Raw genomic sequence first — 25,935 nt, forward strand, 5'->3', positions numbered from 1 at the left:
AAAGTATTTTCTTCGAAATTTGTCGACTGTGCTAATGATTATGAAAGTTGATTAAATTCTCAAAATGATGGACAGTTAGATATTATGAAAGTCGATCGAATTTAATATGATGCCAGTGATTATGAAAGTAGAAATAGTGTTCAATTGAGTAATTAATAAAAATATGACCTAGAGTTAAAAATTATATTTAGAAAATATTTGAATCGTTATCTATATAAATGTAAAAAAAAAAAGAAACGTAAAAAGAAAATAAGATAATGAAGTCAAATTTTTACATTTTTATAAATGCTAAGTTAAATCAGCAGCAGCTCATTGGACATGAATTTCCAAAGGTGACTTAATGGGAACTAAAAAAAATATAACGCGATAATGCAAATATAACATTGTTTATTTTATAAACGTAGGACGAATGACCACAGATCATTAGAAAAATAAGACGTACAAAATATAATATTCCGATGAAACGCATTACGTACTTATTGCACGCGCACATGGCAATATCTCCTACTGTAGTCTAATCGTTATAGAAAAATGTATACAAGATTAGACCATTGATAACGTGTCAGTATAACGTTCGTTTTCAGATTATTATAAAACAACATTTCTTGCCGTATCACTATTCTTATTTCATTATTAGATGATTTCCATGGACAGAGACGTCGCGATTAATCGCAAAATGCCCTAAACGTAAATATCTGACTTTTTATAATCATCTTTCCAATCGAATAAAATGATTCATGTTATATACATATATAAATTGTATATATGTATATTATATATCTCGTTCAAGGAGTCCTTCGATTTAATTTTTTCAAACGATCATAATTTTCGTATTACTGAATATGTGTATGTATATGTGTGTATATGTATATATACATAGTCGGCATATAACAATATAATTAACAAGAATATTTTGGATAGGAAGAAACAATTTGATAGAAAAAACGTCTCGTTGTTTTACCTGAAACTAATCACGTATTCACGAGAGTATTAAGATGATAATTTGTTATGGAGAATTTAATGTCTTCCCAGCCAATGAAGCTGCTTTGGAAAGCACAATTTGAATGTCCATCGATGGAAAATTCTAAAAAATCGAACAATAAAGAGTTAAATCATGTTTTTTTTTTTTTTTTTTTTTTTTTTTTCCCTTAAATTTTATACTATCGTCAACAATTTTTATTATATGAAAATGTATATTTTTTATTTTCTTTCTATTATTATTATTATTCTATTAAATACTACATCTTACTTGCAAGAGCTTAACATTCGTTGCAAAATCACCAGCTAAAAGTTGGTCCCGCAATAATCTGTAACATGTAATTTCATAAATAAGAAAAATATACTCATAAATATTTGTACGATAAGAATTTTAATAATTTTTGTATACTTACAGAATCATTGCACAACATATATGTATCAAAAAACTGAATCTACTTTCATCGGCAAAAAGGGAATCCCAAATTCTCATGACATCGGGTAATGGAAATTCTTGCGAAAGAAGAAGAGTAAGCCATCTAAAAAAAAAAAAGATAAGTTTACGATAAAGCATTGACGAAAGTGTCGATAAATTATCGACAAATTGATAAATATATTTAAAAAAGTATCGATAAGATATCCAACAAAAATCTCGATAAAATACCGACACAAAATATTAGTAAAACAGAGAACTATGTAACCAACAATAGTTATCATTATTAAAATGTAACAATACTCAAAATAATCATTTTATTTATAAAACAAAATACCTAAAGCTGTAATACTGGGGACATAACTCTTGTTGATGCAGTCGTATCCAAATCTCAGGATCATTGGCCTTAACTTGCAAAGTCAATTTACTCATCATCGAATTTATACCAAATTCTGCTTCATCTAAAGATTTAATGAAAAAGTCACGTATCTCTCCCATCAAATTAGTGAAGCAAAAAAAAGTATCAGCCTCAGCATGTTCTGTAAAATAAAATATATAGGATAATAAATATAATATTAAAGTAATTTAATAAAATTAATCTATGTATTGAAAAATTACCTCGCCATTTCTGATCTGGATCACAAGCGAATGTATGATAAATAGGACCAACGATTTCGTTCATACCCTGTACGTACCCTTGCCCAGGATTCAATTTTGCATATAGGAACAATATTCTCTCTAAGACTTCCCAATGAGCCTCTCCACCTTCGGCTAATGGTGCATAGTCTTCTGCAGCTTTCCTAACGGATACTGCTATCTAAAAATAAGATTACATGTGATACATTGTATAATTTATAAAATAACGTATAAGGGATTATTTATACGATACCTGCTGCTTTCCAAAGTAGCACATATATATAACAATTATTAATTTTCAAACATCATTACATAATAGGAGAATATTATAATTGTTTTATACATACCTTAGTCACTCCAAGTCCTTTTCTCTCTACATTGGCACTTCTGAGAACTGTATGCTGTACTCTGTGATGTAAACGTTTTTGTCCACTATCATTGACTATTTCTTGACAAGGATAATCGGTACCTTGCTGGAAGAACGATATATCTGGACATAATCTCCTGTAAATAAATATATATTAAATGCATAAATATAAAAAAGAATATTCTAATTAAATAACTCACCTAACGTCTTTATCTATTTGCAACAAAACTTCATTATCTTTAAAATATGTTTGCCACTTGCTATCTGGATTCAAATTTAAAGGATGATCGTGTAATGTTACATCCACTCTTTCCCCATCCACATTAGTCTCCCCCGGAGTTACAATAAGATCCTCTGTAAATAATATCCTATGTAAAAGCTCCGTCTTCACACTTTAACATTATTATTTTAAATTATATTATTTATTACCAATATTATTATTACAAATTATTACCAATAAATGTTTTGTAAAGTTCCCTCTTGCGCGTTAGTGTTTCAGACCAACTAACTCTGTTTGGAGGTAAATAATTCAACAGAAGTTTCCAACATAATGGTCTCAAACCACCTTCATCCGGTATTCCTACAAATAAACAAATAATATTTAAATTGACAAAGACAAAAAACAGGAAAACACGAACAAAAGTAAAATAATAAGATAATGTATAAGATAATTTCAGAAGTATGTTATAAAGATATAACAAACCATGAAAACATATTCGACGTAAACTTATTAAATCAATCTCATCGGCAATGAGAACATCATCAAAGTCGTTTAACCTAAAATATGAAAATTATCAGTATACATTAGTACGATCAAAAATCTTCAAAAATAATATACATATAACATAAAAATTTGTATACAATAAAAAAATAACTTACTTCTTTCGAAGAATACTCATATTGTAAACGTGTACTAGTTTTGTACATGCGGTTTTAATATGAAGATCTATCGTAAACGTGTTATCGGCACTTAACAGTCGTGTGGGCGTATTGTGATAGTTTTTTTCGCATTATTGCTAACAAATCACCGAATTAATGACAACCACGTACTTAACTGTTATTGTTTTACACCGGATTAAACGAGCTTCTTTATCTTCCATAGTCCTTCGACGTATTATCGAATTCAGAATACATATGTTTAAACTCGATTTAGTGTCTTCTTCTTACCTTATGGATAAAGACATGAGTTAAACAAAGACAACGATATATAACTTGCCATCTTAACATACAATTCAAATCGAATTTATTGTATTTACATTTGCATATGTATCACTTGTTGCAAATACATTCTATTTGTATATATGTGATTTGGTTGATGTATGAATAATTATATTAGAAAAAATTAGATATACATATGTAATAACATAACCTCTCTCTCTCTCTCTCTCTCTTTTTCTCTCTTCCTCTCTCTTTCTCTCTTTCTCTCCCTCTTCCTCTCTCACTCTCTCTTTAGGAAATGCAGATGTTGTTTATTGAAGAAATTTATTGAATAAAATTAATGAATATTTATTTATATTAAAACATATATAGTTCTTATTTCTTTTGATATTACAAATTATTTTTGTAATAACAATATTTATAGTAACATGTATTTTGGTATTTGTTATGATATAAAGGTATATATCTAATAAAAGTTATGTCTTTTTAAAGAAAAACAATTTTTTATTGCTATATAAAATTTATCATTGCAAATTTAAAAAAATAATATAATTTTCTTAACAAAAGAAATCTTAACAAGAAGTTTGAATTGATGTTTATTATTATACTAAAAATAAGAAATAAATATTTCTGAAACCATTTAATGAACATTTCATAATATCAAAAATCAGTAAAATGTTGTTAATAATAGAAAAAAAACTTTTTTGAACGATTTCATATTCGTTTTTTCAAACTCAATGAGCCCGCTATTGGGCTTAACATTCCGCGCGAATTTCAAAAATGAAATTCATCAAAATCACATTTTTTAAGAATGCATAAAATTAATAAATATCACGATAACAATTACACGTTTCATTCAATAATAATTACACATTTCACTATATCTATATCGAAGAACAACTAATGACATCATAATTATTTGTTAATAAATAAAATTACATAAATACTAACGCTATGTAAATAAGAAAAAAGAAATTTTGAAACGATTTCATATTCGTTCTTTAGTCAATGAGCCCGCCATTAATCGAATATTCCGCGCGAATTTCAAAAATGAAATTCATACAAATCAAATTTTTCAAGAAATATTAACTCGTACGTAAAATTAAAAAATATCACAATAATAATTACACGTTTCACTATACTTACGTAAAAAAAAAAAAAAGAAGAAAAATCGTTTAATAACATTACATTCTACCATAGTTAAATTTGCTTAGACATTAACACCATGGAGTCATATGGCGGCTACACTAAACCCATAAAGATCATTCAAATCCAATTTTATTACGACAATTATAAACATAATAATAACAAATGTTACTTTCGGTGTGTATATATATATGATAGAATAAACGCGATTAAATAAAAAATAAAACAAAATAAAAAGAAAAGGTTAGAAGATCGTTAAAACAAAAAACACGCTGGCATCAATTGTTTTTGACACGTGACCAACTTCACTTCAGATCTTTGACCAAAAGAAAGGCGGGTAACGTTCGACGCTAGTCACGCAGTACCAACCATTGTCCTTCATTCTTATTTTCAATCGTTTCACGTATCGCGAAACAAAAAATGAAAAACTCACGTGATCTCTCTAACACCTATAAACATGAGATGATACGTCGTTAGAGAGAGAGAAAGAGAAAAAAAAAATATATATATATATATATCGTATTTTCAATCGAACGTAATCGTCGAATCAAATATCAGATCGGATCAACGTTTTATTCTTTCATATTTATATCGCGCTGTGAAAGATATGATCTGATTGGTTGAAAGTGAATTGTGCTTTTATCAATTGCTACGCGTGTTGTGACAATGTGAGAAAGGGAGAGAGAAAGAAAGAGAGAGAGAGTGAGTGAGTGAGTGAAAGAGTGAGTGAGTGAGTGAAAGAGTGAGTGAAAGAGTGAGTGAGAGAGTGAGAGAAGCAAGATCGAACTTTAGCACATACAGCGAAAAGTATAGTGAACGTTAAACGACAAACGGAAAGATAAGGAACATATAAGTTAGAGTGAGATAAAGAAAGAAAGAGTGTACTTAAGAGTGTATATTAAGAGAGAGAGAGAAAGAGAGAGAAAGAGAGAGAGAGAGAGATAAAGAGATAGAGAGATAAAGAGATAGAGAGAGAGAGAAAGGAATATAGATATATAGAGAGAAAGAAAAAGACGGAGATAAATCGTCTGAGCGCTGCTGGTAAATAGGATCGAGTGCGCGATTCCATGACTTTGAGGTTGAAATCGGTGGAAAAGCAGTGCGGACGGCACTCGTGCCGTAATCACAATGGATTTTAAATAATTCGTGTTGCGTGCGACAGAGAAAGAGGTAGAGAACATAGAGAGAAGAAAGTGTCGCTTGGAGTTTTGTGCCCAAGAATTATTTTTCTTTCTTTTTTTATTTGTTTTTTTTTTTTTCTTTTTTCGTTAAAATTCTCATCACACAGGTAAAGCTCTTTTCCCTTATGTACAAAGAGGAACCTACGAACGAACCGATGCGTTAATAAACGGCCAAAATGGAAGAGCAAAGCGTTCACAGCAGTATCAGTGATATAAATAGTGAGGAGGCCGTTAGAAGTGAGAGTAAGTTTCAACGAATTTCGGAGTATGTATTTTCAAATGAATGTTTTCTACCAAAATAACCTTCGTTTCTATCATTTTAATGATGAACACGCGAGTCCATTTTCATTTTGCAAATATGCAAGCACCTGTATGAACTAACCCTACCTCACTCACTCACTTGATCCTCCGTATCTCTATTTTCTTCGTACATAAGTGTGTTCGTCTGTATATGTGTTTCTCTCTCTTTTTCTCTCTCTCTCTATCTTTCTTGCTCTCGCTCGCGTCTTGTATCTGTCATCTCCTTTCTTCCGTGAAAGATACGCGAGCATAGATACTTTTTCTTAGAGATCTGAACATTAGATGACTTATGTTTAGAGGATTAGCGAGCAACCAACCGATCAAATATTTCACGATTTTGCTACTCCCTACTTTGGCCTTGACTTATTCTCCAAAATTACGTCAGAGTCGAACGATTTTCTTACTGATGAATATATCCTTATATGTTTCTTCTATCGAATGGGTCGATGTATGTATTTACTCATCCCTCCAACAATATTGGCTTATCTTCGTTCCTATCTTATTTATAAACTCTTACCGATTATTATTTACACGTTTTTAACTTACATTCAGAGGATAAGAAAGAAAAAAGAAAAAAGAAAAATGTAATATATAATAATAATAATAATAATAATAATAATAATAATAATAATTATTATTATTATTATTATTATTATTATTATTATTATTATTATTGTTATTGTTGTTATTTTTGTTATTATCTTTTTTGTTAATTTAGTTAAAGTATCAAGGAAATATTTAAATTTATTTATTTTTCTATTATGCATCACTTTTTTATTTATTTTTTTATATTAATATTAATGATAAGAATTAATTAAAACATATACTTCTTAATATATATTTTGTTTGTTTGTTTGTTTGTTTGTATAATAGTTTGTTAAAATGTACAAATTTGTCTTTGTATACAAAATCTTGAAAAAGGTACAGAGGACAATATAGTTTTATTACCTTGTCCTTTATACCTAATTCTGACATGTTAACGTGTCACAAAATGTACCGATACTATAATCCTTGAATGAATCATAAAGTTATTTAATGATTTGACCCATTGTATGAGGAGATTAAGCAAAGAATAATAGATGTTCTATAATAGAGAATACTTAAAATCCTTTTATGAGTTTATGGTTAAGGATTATATTGTTATAATAAGTGTGATATTACAAAATAATTGTTCTAATTCTATATTTCTGTTACATCAAATTCTTTATCTTTGTTTTCAAATATAGTTAATTTGTTAAATTTGTTAATTAAATATAGAATAGAATTAATCTAACATCTTAAGATGTTTTTGAGAATTATTCCGGAAAAAAAAATATATCGCTTTCCATGATAATTAAAGTTATTATATTTTATGAATCATTCTATAAAAATTGTGTCATATTTCGAAATTTCAGCCCTTTCTTGAACTTTCAAATTCCAAAATGCTTGTATATATTTCTATTCAATGTAGATCGTTTTTTTTTTCAAATTGATAGATAAAGATAAATAAATTTTTTATTTTGTTTTCTATAGCTCTAGTGATACCACGTAAGAAAAGAATATGTTTGGTCGGTACTGCTGGTGATGATCCTGCTCTGGGCGCTGCTGCGCAACAATTTAGTGTTCCAGTATTGAAATCGGAAACAGGCGTGGAATATATAGAAGATACTGCATATTGCACTTATTTTATACTCAAAGAATTTGAGGGACCTGAATATGATGCTCTTCATAAAAGTGCCCATAGGTACAAGTATTTATCATATACTTAATCTTTCTTATACATTTGTACGATTATTATCAATTTCTGTAATCACTCGAAAATAATATATATTTTTTCCTCTTGAAATATGTTTAAAGTAAAAAAAGTATTTTAATGAAATATATTTTTAGGATATTGGGACCAACAGCACTTTTGCAGTTGGCAGAAAAGAAGGACTCATTACCTAGTATTAAAAGACCAATGTACACACAAGCCATGGTCGGATCGGTTGTTGTTTTCACAGGATTTAGAAAAAAAGATGAGTTGGTGAGTTTTATATATTTAATATCAATTTATATTTACATTGTAAATATAATAATATTTATATTCTATAGACGAGACTCATCAACATGATACATAATATGGGTGGTAGTATCCGAAAAGAAATGGGTACGAAAGTGACGCATCTTATTGCTAATTGTTGTGGTGGTGATAAGTATAGATATGCTGTTATATTTAGAGTACCTATTATGTCAATGAGTTGGGTGACTACTCTCTGGAGTACTAGAGATGACGTTTCCAGTTATGGAAATAATGAAGAATTGGTAAATTTCATATAATAAATGCATATAATATTTTTATTATATGATATAGAATAATCATCATTTATTGTTTACATATAGATAACAGCTCATAAACTAAAACCCTTTTTTGGTGCAAAAGTGTGTTTCTTTGGTTTTCCTGAAGAAGAAAAGAAGCATATGTGTGAAGTGTTACAACAACAAGGTGGCGAGGCAACAGAAATTGACGACCCTAATTGTACTCACGTAGTAAGTTCATGAAATAAATTTTATAATTTTATAAGCTTCTAATATACTTAGAAAGATAGGAATTAATTAAACAAAAGCTATACTAAATAAGAGTGCAATAACAAGAGTCAATCATTTAAAATCATATGTTTCATTAAATATATCAGAGATCATATATATAATCAATTTATTAATAAACTATACTAATGAATGACTTACAACATTATTACATAAAAAATACACTATATCCTATAGGTAACAGATTTAGGCAGTCAGCAAAACAAGAAATCCAACACTGAAAATAACGGATTACTATATAAAACAAATTCATCTAATGTCACTTCTTCATATCCAACAGACTTTAGTCCATTTTCCTTTATTTTTTATAATCCATATATTAATGCTATCCCTAACATTATGCCAATTGACTCTGCATATTATATACTAAATAACAAGAATATTATTCAATCTGAAAGTAAACATTATAACAGATGGATACCTTCATCTAATCTTTCTTCTACACGTAAATACTTTGATATGAAAGAAAACTATATTTCAGAAAATATTAATCAAGATTCAGATATTTGTATGGATGATAATTTTTCTGATACTCAAACTTTGTCTTCTCAATCTGACACTATCTCTTCTGAATCTTTTTCATCAATGCAAACTGATTCAGGTATTGATATGTCTGTATCTAGTAAAGATGGTCTGGAGATAACTACAAGTTCACATACCTTTAAAAAGATACGTTCTTTTAGTTTGCCGGTAATATATAAAATAGCATGCGATCACAATACAGAAGATGCCATTTTTAAAACAGAATTGTCTGCAAACCAAAATACGATAAAAGAAAATTTTAAAAATTTGGAGAACAAATCAGTATACTTTAGATCTTCTACATTAAACAAGAATAAAACAAAGTTACTTGTATGTGTACCTGAAGTTATCGAAGAAGTAGAACCTTATCAATCAACTCAGTTTGATCATTCTACAATTTTAAATAAAAAGGTAAAAAAAAGACGGTACAGAAATTGGACAAAGTCTAAGTCTTGCAATACAATTTATAAAGGGGCATCTTCAAATAGATCACATTTTAGAAAAATTTGTTCTTATCCTAATCTTTTTAGGCAACATGATTCCGATCTTAATGATTCTCTTTTATATGATTCACTTATTCCTAACAAAAAGAATAAAAAATGTTTTTATTCGCCGAAAAAAAGTCCAACAATATTTTCGAAATTTCGTGATTTAAACTTTTCTCCAATGTTAAGAAAATATGTGTTAAATTCGACTATAGAACAGAGTCAACCTAGACAGAAGTATACACCATTACCTAGCTCTCCTATTATTCCCGCAAAGATAGCAAAATTATCACAGTCTAAACATATACCAACAAGTGACTTTGAACAACAAGGAAAAATTTCAAACTATCCTTTCAAGTCTTCTATACTGAAAGATGCAAAGATGAAGAAACAGGAGGACGAATCATTACTTGTGGTACTTTTGTTTTTATTACAAAGTATTCCAAGTTATTTAACTTGTATAGATTGTAGAAGTCATGGGTGAATTGGTTAAATGTTGTAAGTTTATGATAATCGAATATTCATATATAAAAATTCAAACTATCTAATTAATATTACATAATATCACGTAAATACAATAGTTTCTTTATGTAGAAGATATAGATAGTTTCTAATACATATTTCTATCTTATTATAAACAGTTTATCCATAATCTATTATATATATGTGCGTGCGTGCGTGCGTGCGTGCGCGCGCGTGTGTGTATGTGTGTGTGTGTGTGTAAAATATGTATTTTCCACATATGGAATATTAAATAATTATTAGTCTACTAAATGAAACATCTAATATTTAAAAATATAAAATTATAATATACGTATATTATAACACTAATCAGTAATTTTTTTGTCTGTGTATGTCTGAAGCATGTAAATTAACAATAATATAAAGTTATATATAAGACATATATGTTATAAGTATTAAATTAGATATATGTTAAAATATAAATGAAAATATTAGTTATTGTAATTTGTTATAGGTTGTGGATGAATCAAATGTAAATACACTGCCTGATTTAGCGTCTGTAAAAGCTCACGTTGTAAAAGCGGAATGGTTTTGGACATCTGTTCAGGATGAAGGAGCAGCTGACGAAAAAGACTATTTATTTGAGAATGTAAGTAAAACTGGATCAGTATACAGCGTTTGTTTTTAATAGTTTATTTTACATTTAGTATCTAGAATCAGTGCTATCACCAACTGCATCAGTCAGACGAGATAGTCAGCAGACAGCTACACCAAGTACAGCATCCACAAGACGAAAACGTAAACGTCTTGCTGAAACTTTATCTAGTTTGGTTCAAAATGGAACAGACTCACCAGCTGTGCACAAAAGACGATCTAGCGTCAGTGATGCTGGGCATCTAAGTGTGAGTGGTAGTTTTCTTGATTGCACAGCGAGTCCTGATAAACAATTGCTCGATGGTGAGTAATTTATAATTTTATTGGGCTAATCATACTCTAATTAAATTAATAATTTACTAATATTTCTTATTTTTTTTTTTTTTTATTATAAAATTTAAATATATAATTTAACTACATATTTGCATGGATTTTAATTTGATAATTAAACAAATTGTTTCTTCCCTTTACTTATGGTTCATTTAACTTATATAATCAAATCAATGACTTTGCATATTTTCATGTCACAGTATTTGTCTACTAATATTATCAAAAGTAGAAAATTAGAATAAAATCAATAACATTGTAACATCTTATATATAACAATACTTTTTAATTTTATTATTATATGAACCATGTGAGAGGGGAAGAGTTCAATGAATTACTTTATTAATAACTGACAGATATTCCAGAGGTAGAAGCTGTTAATGCAGAGAGTAGTAGGAAAAATCGATCCCCACGTCATCAAGTTTTTCTTGAATTAGTGCAGACAGAATCTAATTATGTTGGTATTTTGAGCACAATTATGACGGTAAGGAAATAATCTATAAATTTAATTATAACAATGAGACACATTACGTATTTATATAAAAAGTTTTCTTTTTATATAGTTATTTAAATCACCATTGGAGGACCTTATAGAAAGTAGTGGTGAATTAGTGAATAGTACAGAAGTTAAAATTATTTTTGGTAACTTTCCACCAATTTATGAGGTCCATAAGAAGATGTTAGAAGAGCTACGTTATAGCGCTACTTATTGGACAGAAGATGTTAGTATAGGTAATATATTTCTGAAGTTTGCACCTGACCTAGTCAAGGCATATCCTCCGTACGTCAATTTCTTCGAAAATACAAAGGAAATGCTAGACCAATGTGATCAAAACAAGCCACGTTTTCATGCTTTTTTGAAGATCTGCCAGACTAAACCTGAGTGTGGCAGGCAAAGTTTGAAAGAGCTCTTAATAAAGCCAGTACAGAGGTTACCCAGTATTAGTTTATTATTAAATGGTAAGCAAAGTAAATAAGAATATAATAGAATCTTTATGTAATGTATTGATTATAGAATGATTCATATGTTTCTTAAAAATAAATTTTATAGATATCCTTAAGCACACAAGTAAAAGTAATCCGGATTATAGTGCGTTGGAGTTATCAATTAGCAGTATTAAAGAAGTTATGACTTATATTAATGAGGATAAACGAAAAACAGAAGGCCAATTGGCAATGTTTGATATCTTTAACGAAATTGACAATTGCCCACCACATTTAGTATCCTCGCATAGATCTTTTATTGGAAAATGCGACGTAATGGAACTCAGTGAAGGTCTAAGTGGTCGTGGCGATCATTTGGTTCTATTTCTCTTTACGGATATTCTAGAAATTTGTAAGAAAAGATCAAAAGCTTTCAACTCATTAAAAAGTCCTAATACTGCAAATGGATTACATTCTGCAAAATTAAGCCAAGGAAAGCCATATAAACATATAAAAATGTTATCCCTTAGTACTATTAGAAAGGTTGTGGATATTCGAGAAACTGAAGGTAGGTATAAAGTTACTTTCAACGATATATATATTTACCAAAGTAATAGTACCACATATATAACTTAATATTATTGATCTCTGACAGAATGTCAGAAAGTATTTGCACTTATGGTAAGAAGTAACCAGGAGTTAAAAGAAAAATTATTTTCGTTTACAATTATTGATGAAGATGTAAACAAAACAAACTATTTACGTACTTTGTGCAGACAGATGGCTAATACAGTTTGCAAGGCTGATGCGGTATGTTTTTATATATATATTTTAATAAAATATTTGTGTAGGAGTTCATTGTTAATGAATATTTTACACACAAAATAATATTACTTAGAATTATTAATAAAATGATACATAATAATAAGAATCTCTTCTTTCTTTATTTTTTAGGATACGTTCCTGATAAGTCTTGATTCACATCAGCTGGAAATTGATACTAGTGATGTAGCGTTAGGAACATTAAGTAAAGCATTTAAGTAAGTACACGTATTTATTTAAAAATATATTGTAGTTTTACAGTTCTTCATCTTGTGTGTGGTCAAGATGATAGTTTCCTCTCATAACTGTTAGCACATTTTTCAATTCGTACCATTATTTAATCAATGAGTATTGTATTTATAATATATATGTACAGGATAGTGTATTTAAATCAAAACACCTAAATATCTCTGTTACTTATGATTTTCGTTCTTAGGACAAAGTTATACTGTTTCCTTACACTGTTATGATGTGCTTACAGTTTTGTAGATTTAGTTTAGTCTAGTTTTACTATCAAATATTTATGTAGATTTTATATATATGATAAATAAGGCGGGATAAATACTATTACAAAATTTTATACAATCTTAAAGGAAATGTTGAAATCGATTAACTCGTTAAGAAAGATCTGTTTATCATGCATTTTTCTGATCATATTTTTTTGAAGAAGTAAAAATAAAAGTAAAATATATTTATGATGAAAAATTGTTTGAAATATAAAAAGAATAGTTCAACTTTTCCTGTATTGCATGTTAATGAAAAAAAAATAATGGGGCGACGACTGGTTTGGTTGCAGGAGCCTATTTCATAATTTTTACCTGGAGTATATGGACCCGTATGTGTTCCTACTCAATAGCATGTGTGAAACTACGTTACATGTCCCACTACCGTCAGTTTTCGCACCAGGCTGATTACATTTTTTTACTTGCTTTTGGTCCTTAAACCCTTGCTTTTTAGAGTCCATCATTCTCATGCTTTGAAGTCAGAAATAAAAAAAAAAAAAAAAAAATAGATAAATAAAGAAAGAAAAAAAAAAGAAATGAAGAAAAAAAGAAAAAAGAGGAAAAAATCTCAATTCTCATAGATCAATTCAACCAGTTCAAGCATAAACGTCTGCAGTATTGACAAAATTTTAGTACTTTTATACATGTTTTAGTTGTAAATTATTATTTAATATTTATTATGTCTTGTGTTTTCATTTTTTCTTTCAATAATTAAGTTTTTTATATATTTGTACATAAAAAGGTTGAAGACTAACCCTTTTTGTTATATAGAGGAATCTATTTTCTCTATTTTCTTGCGTTTGAAAATTTTTTATTTATTGTGTTAGTAAACATATTTTTCATATTCATGAATTAATTTTGTATTGTTGTATTATATTATCATTTGGCATGAATTAGATATATTGAAATATTATATTGGTAAATGAATCATTGTTTGGCTTTGCATGAAAAATTTCAATATTACATAGATCGTAGTGTAGTAACTGCACTCGATGTGGTTACACTTGAACTGGTATATTTCATATTTTTGGGGTTCCTTTCAGTTTGTATTTTACCGCCATTATCTCCTTGTTTGTTAGAAACTTTGCTTCCTCTTAATATTTATTATTAAACAATATTAGAAATAATATATTGTTTATAATATTCTATCATTCTGGTAGTTTAAACAATTACGTAAGATATTCAATTTACATTTTCATATATTACAATTTCATATATTACAATATTATAAATGTTTTGAAATAATTATTGTGTAGAGGAAGAAAAGTTTCAGTGTTGCATAACTTATATACGTTTTTATACATTTAGCACATTTACACAGCATATTTTTTCTCAGGTTTGCATCTCGTACAAGGAGGAAAGTCGGTAGAGCGTTTAGTTTTAACAAGACTCCTAGTAAACTAAAGAGAGCTATGTCTACAATGATGTCACCTTTTGGATCAACAAATAGTCTCACTCCAGCGAGCCAGCAACTTGCCCAGATGAGACTTGCTAGTTGCAACAATATTAACGTTAGTTGATATGTTTTTTATTGTATATATATATATATATTCTTTTTTAATTATTCTTGCTTTCTTGTATTTCTCTTGCTCATCTTCATTTCACGACAGGAGATTTTTATTCTTCTTATGCTTTTCTTTTTTTTTTTTTAAGCATGCATTTCATACATACTTAAATATAATTTTCTTTTTTCTTAACAAATGAAAATTACAATTCATTGCATGAAAACTTTTAAAACTTTTTATTAATTATAACGTTGTATATATATCTGTGTTATAATAATATAATATTACTCTCATATATATATACATAGATTAATTCTTTATTTAAAAAAAAAAATAAAAAATAAAAGAAAAAAAAAAAGAAAAAGAAAAAAGACGAAACCAAGTTTTTCAGTACGATGTACATATACTACTTAAAATGACAACAACAGATGTTTCTAATAGTTCCGTTTTTTCTAAATTTAATTTAACTGATAATTTAATGTAATGCTTTACTTTATGCCTTTATTTCTACGTTCTTTGTTCGATCGAATATAAATGGAGTTTATTAATTATTCATGTATCATCTTTATTGAAATTATCATTTAATATTACTGAAAGTTTATATGTTCATGCTTGTACAAAACCAAGGGATGAATTTATCATATATATATCATGTAAGTATAATATATTAAATAAATTCAAATTTATAATCTTATTAATTGATTCACTATTTACATAATTGAATATCTTCTCTCGTGAAAGGGAGTAGAGAGGGGAAAAATCTTTTAAATGCTTTCTTTGAAAAACAAACATGTTGTTTCTAGGAATGTGATGTCTCGGGGTGTTTCGACTGGATCAAAACGCTTCGCGTCACAATTTAAATTGATAAGATGATGGCTATTGCTTCCATTATTCATTTATTATAAATAGTTAGACATATCTTTCAAACGATATAAATTTTTTGTTTATTGATATAGTTTCTACAAGCATGTCTTCTCCTTATAAAATACGACTTATGGCAAATTTTTCTTTTTCTTATTATTCAACCAAATGTTAAACAGTTTAATTTCTTTTTTTTTTCTCTCTATTGTTTTTCTTTATTTGATTTTTTTTTTGTTTTTGTTAAGGTTGTCTTAAAAAAAGGTTTCATATAATTGATCTATTTTTTTTTACATATGTAATTGATCTATTTTTGTTTTTCTTGATTATTTTTTTTTTCTATTTTTGTTAAATATACGTTCACTAATGAAAGTTATCAGCGCAGATATATTTTCTTTGCGAATCCCAGATATATATCAATATAGAAGTTTAATTGTTGTGTTAGAAATGATTACTTGTTTAAGAATATATATTGATGTTTAAGATATTATTGTATATATAAGTATTACTTCCTTATATTAATTTTATTTAGATTCAATATGTATAATCGATTTATTATTATAAACATTAATTATCAATGTTACTAGCAATATTTAATTTTAATCATGATAAGATCAAGCTTGTATTTGTGAAAGTGTGGTGCATAGAATTGTGTGAATTTTTTTTTTATATATTTCCCTCAGTCTATAATACTTTTTTCATTTTTTCTTTTGAAATAGCAAATTTTTTAAGTATGTTCAATGCATGTTTGCCTAAGAAATATATCTTAATTTGCTTTTAAAGGTTTTTCCTTCCAGACTTAACATAATGCGATAAAGAAAAACTTCTTCGTGTATCTTTCCAGGAACTGGGTAATGGTGGTTCAGACTCGCCCACTAGAGACGATGTTCTAGTGGCACCCATGTCGGTTCAACCGACTCGAAAGGCCAAATGCAGCTCCCTCAGTATGGCTTCACTTCGAAGGTTGTAATCAATATACAAGGATTCATGCATTCTCTTTTCTGCTACCATTGCTCAATGTATTCGGTCCGCTTTTCTGTGGTCTAATTGCTTGAATGTTGTTTTCTTTTCTTTTTTAATATCTTTGCCATTGTGCTTACAGACAACATTTGCAAATCTATTTTATCGCACCTAAATATTGCATATATATATATATGTAGGTACATTTACATGTATATATATATACATATACATAATAAATATATAATGAAATAAGATAATTGCAAATGTGGTTTGATAATTGGAGGATATGTGACCCAGTTCTGAAAAAGTATATCATTTTACACTACATTATAGTTTAAAATCCCAGACTCTACAGAAACTTATAATATTTTTTATTATGAGTTTAGAAAAATTATTTATCTTAAAATGACGCATATTTTTAGAAAATCTTTGTAGTGTAATTTTAAGAATTTGGCCTACACATAGTCTGCGATTGATGGAAGGGGCCCGAAAATGTCATCAGTTATGTCGTTATGAATTTAATTAATATAATTACTTACAATGGTACCTTTTTGTAAATTCATTGAAGATAAAAATACGTGCCACTTATAAGGTATAAAAATGTGCCTAATTACGTCACATCTACTATGTCGATTTCGGTATCGAAGTGCCTTATTTATGGCATTTTTCATGTTACTAATCTACTAGTTACATCTGTAAAACTAATTTAGCCAGCAAGTTTGTTATGGACATTATAATATACAAAAAAAATGTATTTGAAACTTGTTTCACAAGATTTGTCTATAAATATCTGTCTTCTATTGATTCGTAACACATACCGTTCAGTGTATTTGTTATATGTTTCATTTAATATTGAATGTTCTCTAAACATATTTTGTAAAATAATACAGCATTAACTGTTTAATAAAGTATTTATTAAATTTTTTCTATATAGTTCACTATTCTTAATGTATTTTTTATAACATCATAACAGCTAAGGAAGATCAATTAAACAAATTTATTTATACTGTATTAAATTGAAGTTACTGAAATTTAATGAAGGCATGGAAAAATATTTAAGGTAGAAACATTTATTATCTTATAGTTTCTCCTTAGTTTTTTCTTACTATAACATTTATTATTATAACATAAAATTTATATAAACGATATTGATTTGTTTATCTGTTTATGAAAGTTGCTTCATATTTACATTTTTATTTACCAGAAATTGTTCAGAAGTGGTTGTACAGGACAAGTCTGATCTTTGAGAAGCAGATCATCTATATCACATATTGCACCTTGCTCTTATTTCTCTCAATATCAGTGAAGTCTACAATGGAAACTACTCGTTGATTACTTTTAGAAACATTGAAAACAAAAATGATTTATGCAAATAATATTTTATATTATCATTATTACTAAATTTGATCTTTTATTTTTCTGCCATATGTTGCTTTATTGTATGCATCAGATAAAATCTGATTGTTTAATATGCTTGACTTTTTAAGTAATTTATATGTAATCTTATGGAACAACATAGTATATGACTAAAGTTGATCATTTACAATGATATTTCTTTATCCCTTAATATTTACGATTCTATTAATGTTGCAAATATTACAAAAAGGTAATTATTTAGATAAATTTATTGTAAACGATATCAATTTTTTAGACATAATTAAAATCGATTAGTACGTACAATGTAACTTCGACTAATTTCAGCCTCAAAATTTGTTTGCTTAGAGTAAGTAAAAAAAGTCAAGATTTCATATAGTTATAAGTTACATCTACGTATATGCAAATGTTAAATATTTACATTTTATATATGTATATATTTTAATATTCGCATATAATTGTCATACTTTTTTTTTCTATCATATATATATTGAAACAATAAACAACATGTACGAAATTATCTATATTGGACCACAGAAGAAAACATATACTATGCTCATTGCAATGGATTAAAAGACAAATAAGAGTCAACGTTTTCTATATTGTAATATTTTGAATATACGATAATTACTGCTACGAAACATATCATTACAATAATTATTGTATTTTTTATTAGAAGCATAATATATATATATACATGTTCATGTTAAAAAATATATACATATATATATGTATATATATATATACACTGTGTGTGTGATATATATGTTTATATATGCATATATATAAACGTATACATTTTGATTTGATAACAAAATATCACATAAATGTTGAATCCCATAAAAGTAGCAAAAATTCACTTATTTTCCTTCTTTATAAAATTTAGATAAAGATGCAGAAAATAAATGTTAAATTTTTTATTAATTTTCCTGGAGATTAATATTATTTAACAATTTCAATAAAAATTATTGAATCTTGTTAAAAAGAAAAATATTAATGGATTGGTTTCATAAATCAACACTTTTTTGAAGAGCAGATAGAATATATATAACCTTGAATTTTTGTATATTGTTTATCTATACATATGTACATTCATATATGTGTATATATATATATATATATATATATATATATATATCATTTTTCTGCATCTTTTTACTAATTCAATTCCTACATTATATATAGATGTCCAGAATTATATAAATTAAAAACCATGTATATATATATATACATATATATATATATATATATATATATATATATATATATATACATACACATATATGATGTGTGTCGTGATGTATGATGTACGTACGTGTATTAAAGGGTCCCTTTCAAAAGTTTTATAGTCGTTTATGATAAAAACATCAGAGGGTATAATTGCACTATTTTATGTTATTATAGTATATTATATAAGTTTATTATTAAAGATAGCACAGTGTTTAGCTATTTTTCTTTTCGATGCAGAATATTGCAACTGTCTATCTTATCTTGTTCGTTGTACATTATCTTGTTATTTGAATCCATCTTAATTATTATCTTTTGCTAGTTTAATATTAAACATTTAATTTAACTTTAAATATATCGCAACAATTATTTGTTTATCCTTTGCAAGAACTTGCCAGTGAAGTCTAGTAATGATCTTTGTTATATGCTCAAAATATCAGTACACAATGTGTAATGGAATTTATAAAACTATTAGAAATATTCATTTAATTTTCATCCAAATTAATATTCTACTAATATCAAAATACTACTCTGTGTGTAGTCATTATTTGATAATATTCTATACATTTCCATCAATTTTAAATATTTTTATTCTATTTCTTCAAATATCGTATCAGAAAGAAAAAATATATATAAGAATACTTACTAAGAAAATATTAATTTTTGTAATTAGTGTTTCAGAAAAATTCTTATCCGATTTAAGAAATTATGGAAATGAACAAGTCACTTCGAAGAATTAAAATGTAGTATTCATTATTTTTCAATACACCTTATTAGATATATAATGTTATTAACAAGGTTTCGAAGATATTAAATTATTTAAAAAATTTTTTAATTTTTTCCATAGAGTTGTATATATATATATATATATATTTTACATATACACAACGCGCGTGCTAGCGCACGCACACACACGTATGTATTCGAGGAAATAATATTTAAAATTGCCAATACGTAGGTTGTATAATGGATTTTTGCATAATTAAAATCTTTGAAATTTTTAAATAAAAGTGGCTTGTTCATGTTAGAAAAGAAATAAAATATTACATTAATACTTGTATTTTAATAATAATAAAAAGTATTATTATTAAATTAACTCAGAAATGGTATATAATTGATTCAACTCTGTTGAAATCAATTTAATGTTATAAATTAACAGTGAATTCGATCAGTTAATTTAATTTGCAATTTTCTATATAGAGACTATGTATAAAATAATAATAGATACTATTCAATTTATTGTTTACATATTTTTTCATCATTCAATGCCATTTCAGGGTTGCAGTAATGACATTTACACACTTTTGTTCTTATATTGTACATATTAATAAAAAAAGCAATATGTGTAAATTCAATAGTATAGAAAGTATTTTTTACATACAAACGTATTGTAAAACTATTAAGTAAATTTCACGTAGTCACTTCCGGTTAAATATTATTATATCTCTATATATGTATAAATTTAATCTTTATTATAAAAAAAAAAAAAAAAAAAAAAAAAAAAGGAAAAAAAAGGAAAAAAAAAGAAAAAAAAACAAAAACCATAAAGCTTATATTACATAAAAACATTTTTTTCAATCCTTATAAAGTATCGATTCCGAACCCCATAATCGATCGTATCGGTCTTTGAGTAAATCGAGTAATTATATTTATAATATTAGTTACATCATATTAATAAATAAAAAATAATGAGGTAAACATTATTTACTTATAAGTAATAGTAATTTTCTTTTCTGAAAGAATTATTCTATTAAATTTATAATATAACATGAATTTTTATTTACAAAAATTACAATAAATTATAACAACTGAAATAGGTTAGAATTTGTTAAAATACAGTAGTGTAGTAAGTAACATTACATTTTTCTATTTATAACATGTTTCCTTTTTATTTTTTATATCTGCATAATCTATATATTATTTACTTTTGTGTTATTATGTCACTCTGGAATAAAAAGTATTTTTCAATGGTATAGAAAATATGTTCTGCACTTAACGACAATTTTAAATATACATATATATAAACAAATAATTAATCAATCAATTATATGAAATTCATATAAATACTATAATAAATGAGATTCAAAAGTTATTATAGCTTACAGAATTATACATCTTGTGTTCTACAAATTATGGATTTAAATTTCCGCAGGTGTATGTATACGGTGCATATTCTATTTGTATAATATAAACATACAGTAAGTCGTAACATGCATTCGACTTAAACTCTTTACATATAATATTTATATATAATGAATTTCTACTAAACCTTATGTAATAATAATTGAATTATTAATTCATATTATACACGTAATTATGACAATGTCTTTTAACAAGTTGAACTTAATATAAGTATTCCATTTTTACATTAACAGAAAAGAATTTTACAATCTGGAAAAAATTTTACAATCTTCAAATTATTTTTGTCTAATTAAATAATTGCAATGCTGCACAATTTTATAATTCTTATCTTTTACATAGTTTTACAAAATAAAATTGTTTTTAACATTAATAATGAATAATCATGAACCTATGTAATGTATTTTAATAAAACAAATATTAATGTGATGAAACAATATATTTTAGAAAGTTATATTTAGCTGGGAAAACATCTAATTTGTGAAGATTACATAATATATATATGTTTTTTTCTTTAATATTTTAATTCACAATATTATATATAGCTCAGAAAGTAAATGCTAAACTTATCTAATATATGCTACGGTATTTGAATAATAGAATTAATCCTTTACACATTTTTGTCTTTACTTTGCATACATTTGGTTTTTTTTTTATATTAACACATTGCCATAATTTATGACTTATTACTACATGTAAACAAAATGATAAACGATTAATTATAAGAAGACAAATATTAGTATAAAGGGTTAATTTCTCATCTCAATTTTTACTAATTTTCATAGAAAAAAATCCATGTTAAATATATAACAAAAAGGAAATAAATTCTTTTTTTATATAAATAAAAAAACATAAATAACTAAATAAAACTCACTGTTTTCTCTTGTCACAGTCAGTAGTTTTTTGTATTATGAGTTTATTACGTTGCCTAGTTACTTTGGTTATAGGACGACCAGCAGCAGCAATTTGTTTCAATCCTTGCTGTGGAATTCTTGCTGGACTTGCCGTACGTGGTGCTGTTGGACCTTTAAGCAAAGCTTCAACATCTGCTAATCGTTTTCTTAAAGTTCGATTCTCTCTTTTATATTTCGCTAATTCAGAATCCTTATCTAATCTCTCATGTCCTGAACTACTTGTTTCCTCCGCAATATGCCTAAACATTAAATGTAATTTCTCTTCGTGCTCTCTTTGCATTAATACAATTCTCCTTTCGGCTTCTAATTTTGTCTGCTTTAAAGCATTAGTTAAAGTTTGTATACGCCATTCTTGAGCCTCTACATGAGTTTCAAGTTCAGCATTTTGGACTTCCAAATTTTTTGAACTTTCTTTCAGATCAATCACCTTAAGAAAATATTTATAAAACAAAGTTCTCATTTCACCATCGGAAAGTTTCGCCAATCGTTCCATCAACATACGTTCCCCCTTTTCACGCTGAGATTGATTTTCATCGAAACCTTTTCGTCCACAGATCATTTCATTTTTATGCTCTATCATAGCATCGATCGCTTCGATTGTTTCTCCACATTCTAACAGTTGTCGTTCTTCGACTGTACTTAAAGTCTTTTCTTTTTGAAATTTTTCATCCAGATCACATTTCTCATCGACTAGGCAATCTCTCGTACGTCTTAAATTTCGAATTTCATGACGAAGTGCTTCCTTCTCATCCGTATCTGCTGTTCTCTCCAAATCCATTGATTTTTCTTTTAAGACATGATCAAGATGAGATATTCTAGCACTTACGTCTTGTAAATTTTTCTTCTTCTCAGAACAATCAGTTTTTAATTTAGTATTATTCTTTTCATCTTCACTCTCTGATTGCATTTCTTTTAACTTGGACGCAGTTAGATTATATTTCTCTTCCAATTCACGAATCTTTTTCTGATCTTCTGCCAATTCTTCTTCTAATGCTCTTTTTCGTTCTTCCTCCTTTTTCAATTGCTTTTTCAATTTTTCCATTTGTTTTTTAGATGTATTCAATGAACTTTCAAGTTCCAAAACTTTCTTAGCCGAATCGCCAGCAATTTGTTTTATCATTTCAATGTCCATTAATCTTTTTTCATAATGTATTGCCATATTTTTATATAACTCAATTTCCTTTTTATGAGCTGACTTTTCTTCAGAATCTTTATATATAGATGCATTTTCTGCTTGTGCTAATTGAGATCTAGTATTGTAATATTCTTCCTCTAGTTTACTCCATTTTCTTTGAAATCTATATTTTGCACTTGCTCTAGCATCAGAATTTTTTATCATATCTGCAATAAAACGTTCTTTGATCTTTATAGTCGTTTGCAATTCTTCGATACGTTTATGAGCTCCATCTAAATCTGACTGAATTTTTCTGACCTGTGTTTGCTTAGCTTCATTATTTAATGTTAATGATTTTAATTCTTTGATTGGTTCTGGCACATCTGTAGTTTTAAGAGCATCTATTAATAAATCTGGAGAGTTATCATTTTGAACAGTGAGATTTTCATTACCATGTGTTACAGATTCATAATTGTCAAAGATATTAGTATCAGTGAATTGAGTGGCTTTTTTATTAAGCATATGATTTTGATATGGTTTAAAATTATCATTAAAAGCTAGTACTTCATTACACATTTCGGAACCTGGAAGCATAGAATTTCGTCTGGAATTTGGATTTCTAGCAGGAATCGGTTTCGCTAAGGAAACGTAATTATTATTCGTATTTATAGATTTTATCATATTTGGAATGATTTCTATGTTCATTTCTCTAAATACATCTTTCTTGGACTCAACAATTGTATCTGTATCCATTTTTAATTTATTCATACATTCATCGAGCTTTTCTAAAAAGTCTGGACTTTCTGAGCTTACATCGCTATGATCGTCCTCATCCTCATCGTCTTCTTCAGGCTCTGATATATCACTATCAGTGACTGATGAACTATTCGAATTATTTTTCAATTCTGCTCTATTTATAGATTCGTCTGTTTTCTCATCTGTTTCTGTTACCTCTTCGATTCTTTCTAAAGATTTTCTTGTATTTTCAGGAAAACCATGTAAACTAGTTGCATCGTCATTGGTAATACATTCTTCATATTCCTGTTTCATACAAAGCCATTGCTCAATTTGATCTTGTTCTGTATGTGGTAAGATATTACTTGTCATAAGTTTATTAAATAATCCTTCCGCATTAGAAACTAACTTAGACCATTGCGTTGCTGCGAATTGTAATCTGAAAAGATCAGCACTAGAACTGCGTTCTCCTGATGTAGCAGAAGTCATTGTATCATGCGTTTCATCTCCAGTTTGTTCGCTTTCTTCTTCATCCAAATCTTGTTGTTCTTGATTACGATGTTGAAATTGTGGCATCACAGTGATATATGGAGCATAATACTGATGGTTATCTAAGATAGCTTGTTGATGAATCCAAGGTCCGTAATGTATCATTTTGATGAATTTTTCAAATATTTCAATCAAATAAAATAATCACATGTGTAATAGTATTATATGATAATGCAAGAAATAATAATTCGTCTTAATGTCGTATTACTTATTGTAGTACTTACATTAAAATGTTAACGATTGAATTTGATAAGCAACTTTTTTTCGAACAGTTACATATTTTTTTCTCGTTCCAAAAGAATTCACATACACACAAATATACATTTAATTTGTATTCAATTTTCCCAGCATTCTGTGATATAAACAAAGAAAGAAAGAAAATTTATAAAAGAGAGTCATCATACTTTTCTATTATATTAAATATAAAAAAAAAAAAGAATTCGTAGAATGATTTCCACCATTTGAGTCAAAAATATTAGCATAAGCATAAAGAAATAAGTGGAAGTTAACTTACCTATAAATTTCTAACCTATTAACTTAACCCAAAGTTTAAGTATATGATATAGAGGAACGAATAAATTTATTATTCTTGTATACGTTCCATAAAATTAAATTTATACAAAATGTTTACATTAATTTATATTTTGTAAAATACTTTAACGTAGTTACAGCCACCTATGGATGATAGTAAATTTTATAACGTACAGTAGTGGCAGGTGCTAGCTGTCATTTGTTCACATTCGTTGCTGCCATCTTGATTAATATTTCTTGTTGATTAGTCGTTTAATCAGATATTTGAAAAATAATATTATTTTTCAAATATAATTATTATTTAAAAGAATTTAATTTTTATTATTCCTTTTCGATATTAAATTTATTCAAAATTGATATAACCGAAAAACGAAAAATGTCGTAGAATAATGTAGAAAGAAAATTAACTTATTGCTAGCGATAAATTTCTATTTGTTTAATAAACTAACAAATATAAAAAAATATATATATTTATCGAATTATCGTTAATTAATTCGTATATATATATATATATATATATATATATATATATATATATATATTTATCGAACGTTTATTAATTTTTT

The 25,935-nt window shown here is 27.1% G+C and overlaps 3 protein-coding genes across 14 annotated transcripts; 1 reads left to right on the forward strand and 2 right to left on the reverse strand.

Annotated features, from left to right (window-relative positions):
* Positions 1 to 369: 369 nt before the first annotated feature.
* Positions 370 to 3,817, reverse strand: LOC124953247 (TBC1 domain family member 13). 2 transcript variants are annotated; one of them, XM_047504340.1, is made up of 12 exons: positions 3,668 to 3,817; positions 3,291 to 3,578; positions 3,115 to 3,188; positions 2,866 to 2,991; positions 2,612 to 2,765; positions 2,392 to 2,548; positions 2,298 to 2,300; positions 2,027 to 2,225; positions 1,746 to 1,947; positions 1,392 to 1,514; positions 1,250 to 1,307; positions 370 to 1,084 (listed from the first exon to the last, which is right to left on the reverse strand). In XM_047504340.1, exons 2-12 carry the CDS (start codon positions 3,308 to 3,310, stop codon positions 1,007 to 1,009), a joined length of 1,194 nt encoding a protein of 397 aa, XP_047360296.1. In that variant the 5' UTR covers positions 3,311 to 3,578; positions 3,668 to 3,817; the 3' UTR covers positions 370 to 1,006. The 2 variants fall into 2 exon arrangements, with proteins under 2 accessions (XP_047360296.1, XP_047360297.1); XM_047504341.1 differs by lacking the exon at positions 2,298 to 2,300 and having other exon boundaries at positions 3,668 to 3,816.
* A 1,264-nt stretch (positions 3,818 to 5,081) lies between these two features.
* LOC124953291 (protein ECT2) lies at positions 5,082 to 19,207 on the forward strand. 11 transcript variants are annotated; one of them, XR_007102193.1, is made up of 18 exons: positions 5,085 to 6,139; positions 7,709 to 7,919; positions 8,066 to 8,201; positions 8,270 to 8,479; positions 8,558 to 8,704; positions 8,939 to 10,183; positions 10,745 to 10,879; positions 10,938 to 11,187; positions 11,568 to 11,695; positions 11,775 to 12,171; positions 12,263 to 12,703; positions 12,791 to 12,945; positions 13,090 to 13,175; positions 13,754 to 13,846; positions 14,797 to 14,971; positions 16,668 to 16,786; positions 17,760 to 17,846; positions 17,991 to 19,207. XR_007102193.1 is itself a non-coding variant. In XM_047504460.1 (18 exons), the coding sequence occupies exons 2-18, from the start codon at positions 6,073 to 6,075 to the stop codon at positions 18,031 to 18,033; spliced, it is 4,038 nt and encodes a 1,345-aa protein (XP_047360416.1). In that variant the 5' UTR covers positions 5,085 to 5,885; positions 6,004 to 6,072; the 3' UTR covers positions 18,034 to 19,206. The 11 variants fall into 11 exon arrangements, 10 of the variants coding, with proteins under 10 accessions (XP_047360424.1, XP_047360423.1, XP_047360416.1 ...); XM_047504460.1 differs by lacking the exon at positions 17,760 to 17,846 and having other exon boundaries at positions 5,085 to 5,885; positions 6,004 to 6,139; positions 17,991 to 19,206; XM_047504461.1 differs by lacking the exon at positions 17,760 to 17,846 and having other exon boundaries at positions 5,085 to 5,885; positions 6,032 to 6,139; positions 17,991 to 19,206.
* A 1,735-nt stretch (positions 19,208 to 20,942) lies between these two features.
* On the reverse strand, positions 20,943 to 25,597 carry LOC124953293 (kinesin-like protein costa). Its single transcript, XM_047504470.1, has 2 exons — positions 25,353 to 25,597; positions 20,943 to 25,190 (listed from the first exon to the last, which is right to left on the reverse strand). Exon 2 carries the CDS (start codon positions 24,941 to 24,943, stop codon positions 22,397 to 22,399), a length of 2,547 nt encoding a protein of 848 aa, XP_047360426.1. The 5' UTR covers positions 24,944 to 25,190; positions 25,353 to 25,597; the 3' UTR covers positions 20,943 to 22,396.
* Between the last annotated feature and the right edge of the window lie 338 nt (positions 25,598 to 25,935).

This window comes from Vespa velutina, chromosome 12, assembly GCF_912470025.1.
Source record: "Vespa velutina chromosome 12, iVesVel2.1, whole genome shotgun sequence".
Lineage (NCBI taxonomy): Eukaryota > Metazoa > Arthropoda > Insecta > Hymenoptera > Vespidae > Vespa > Vespa velutina.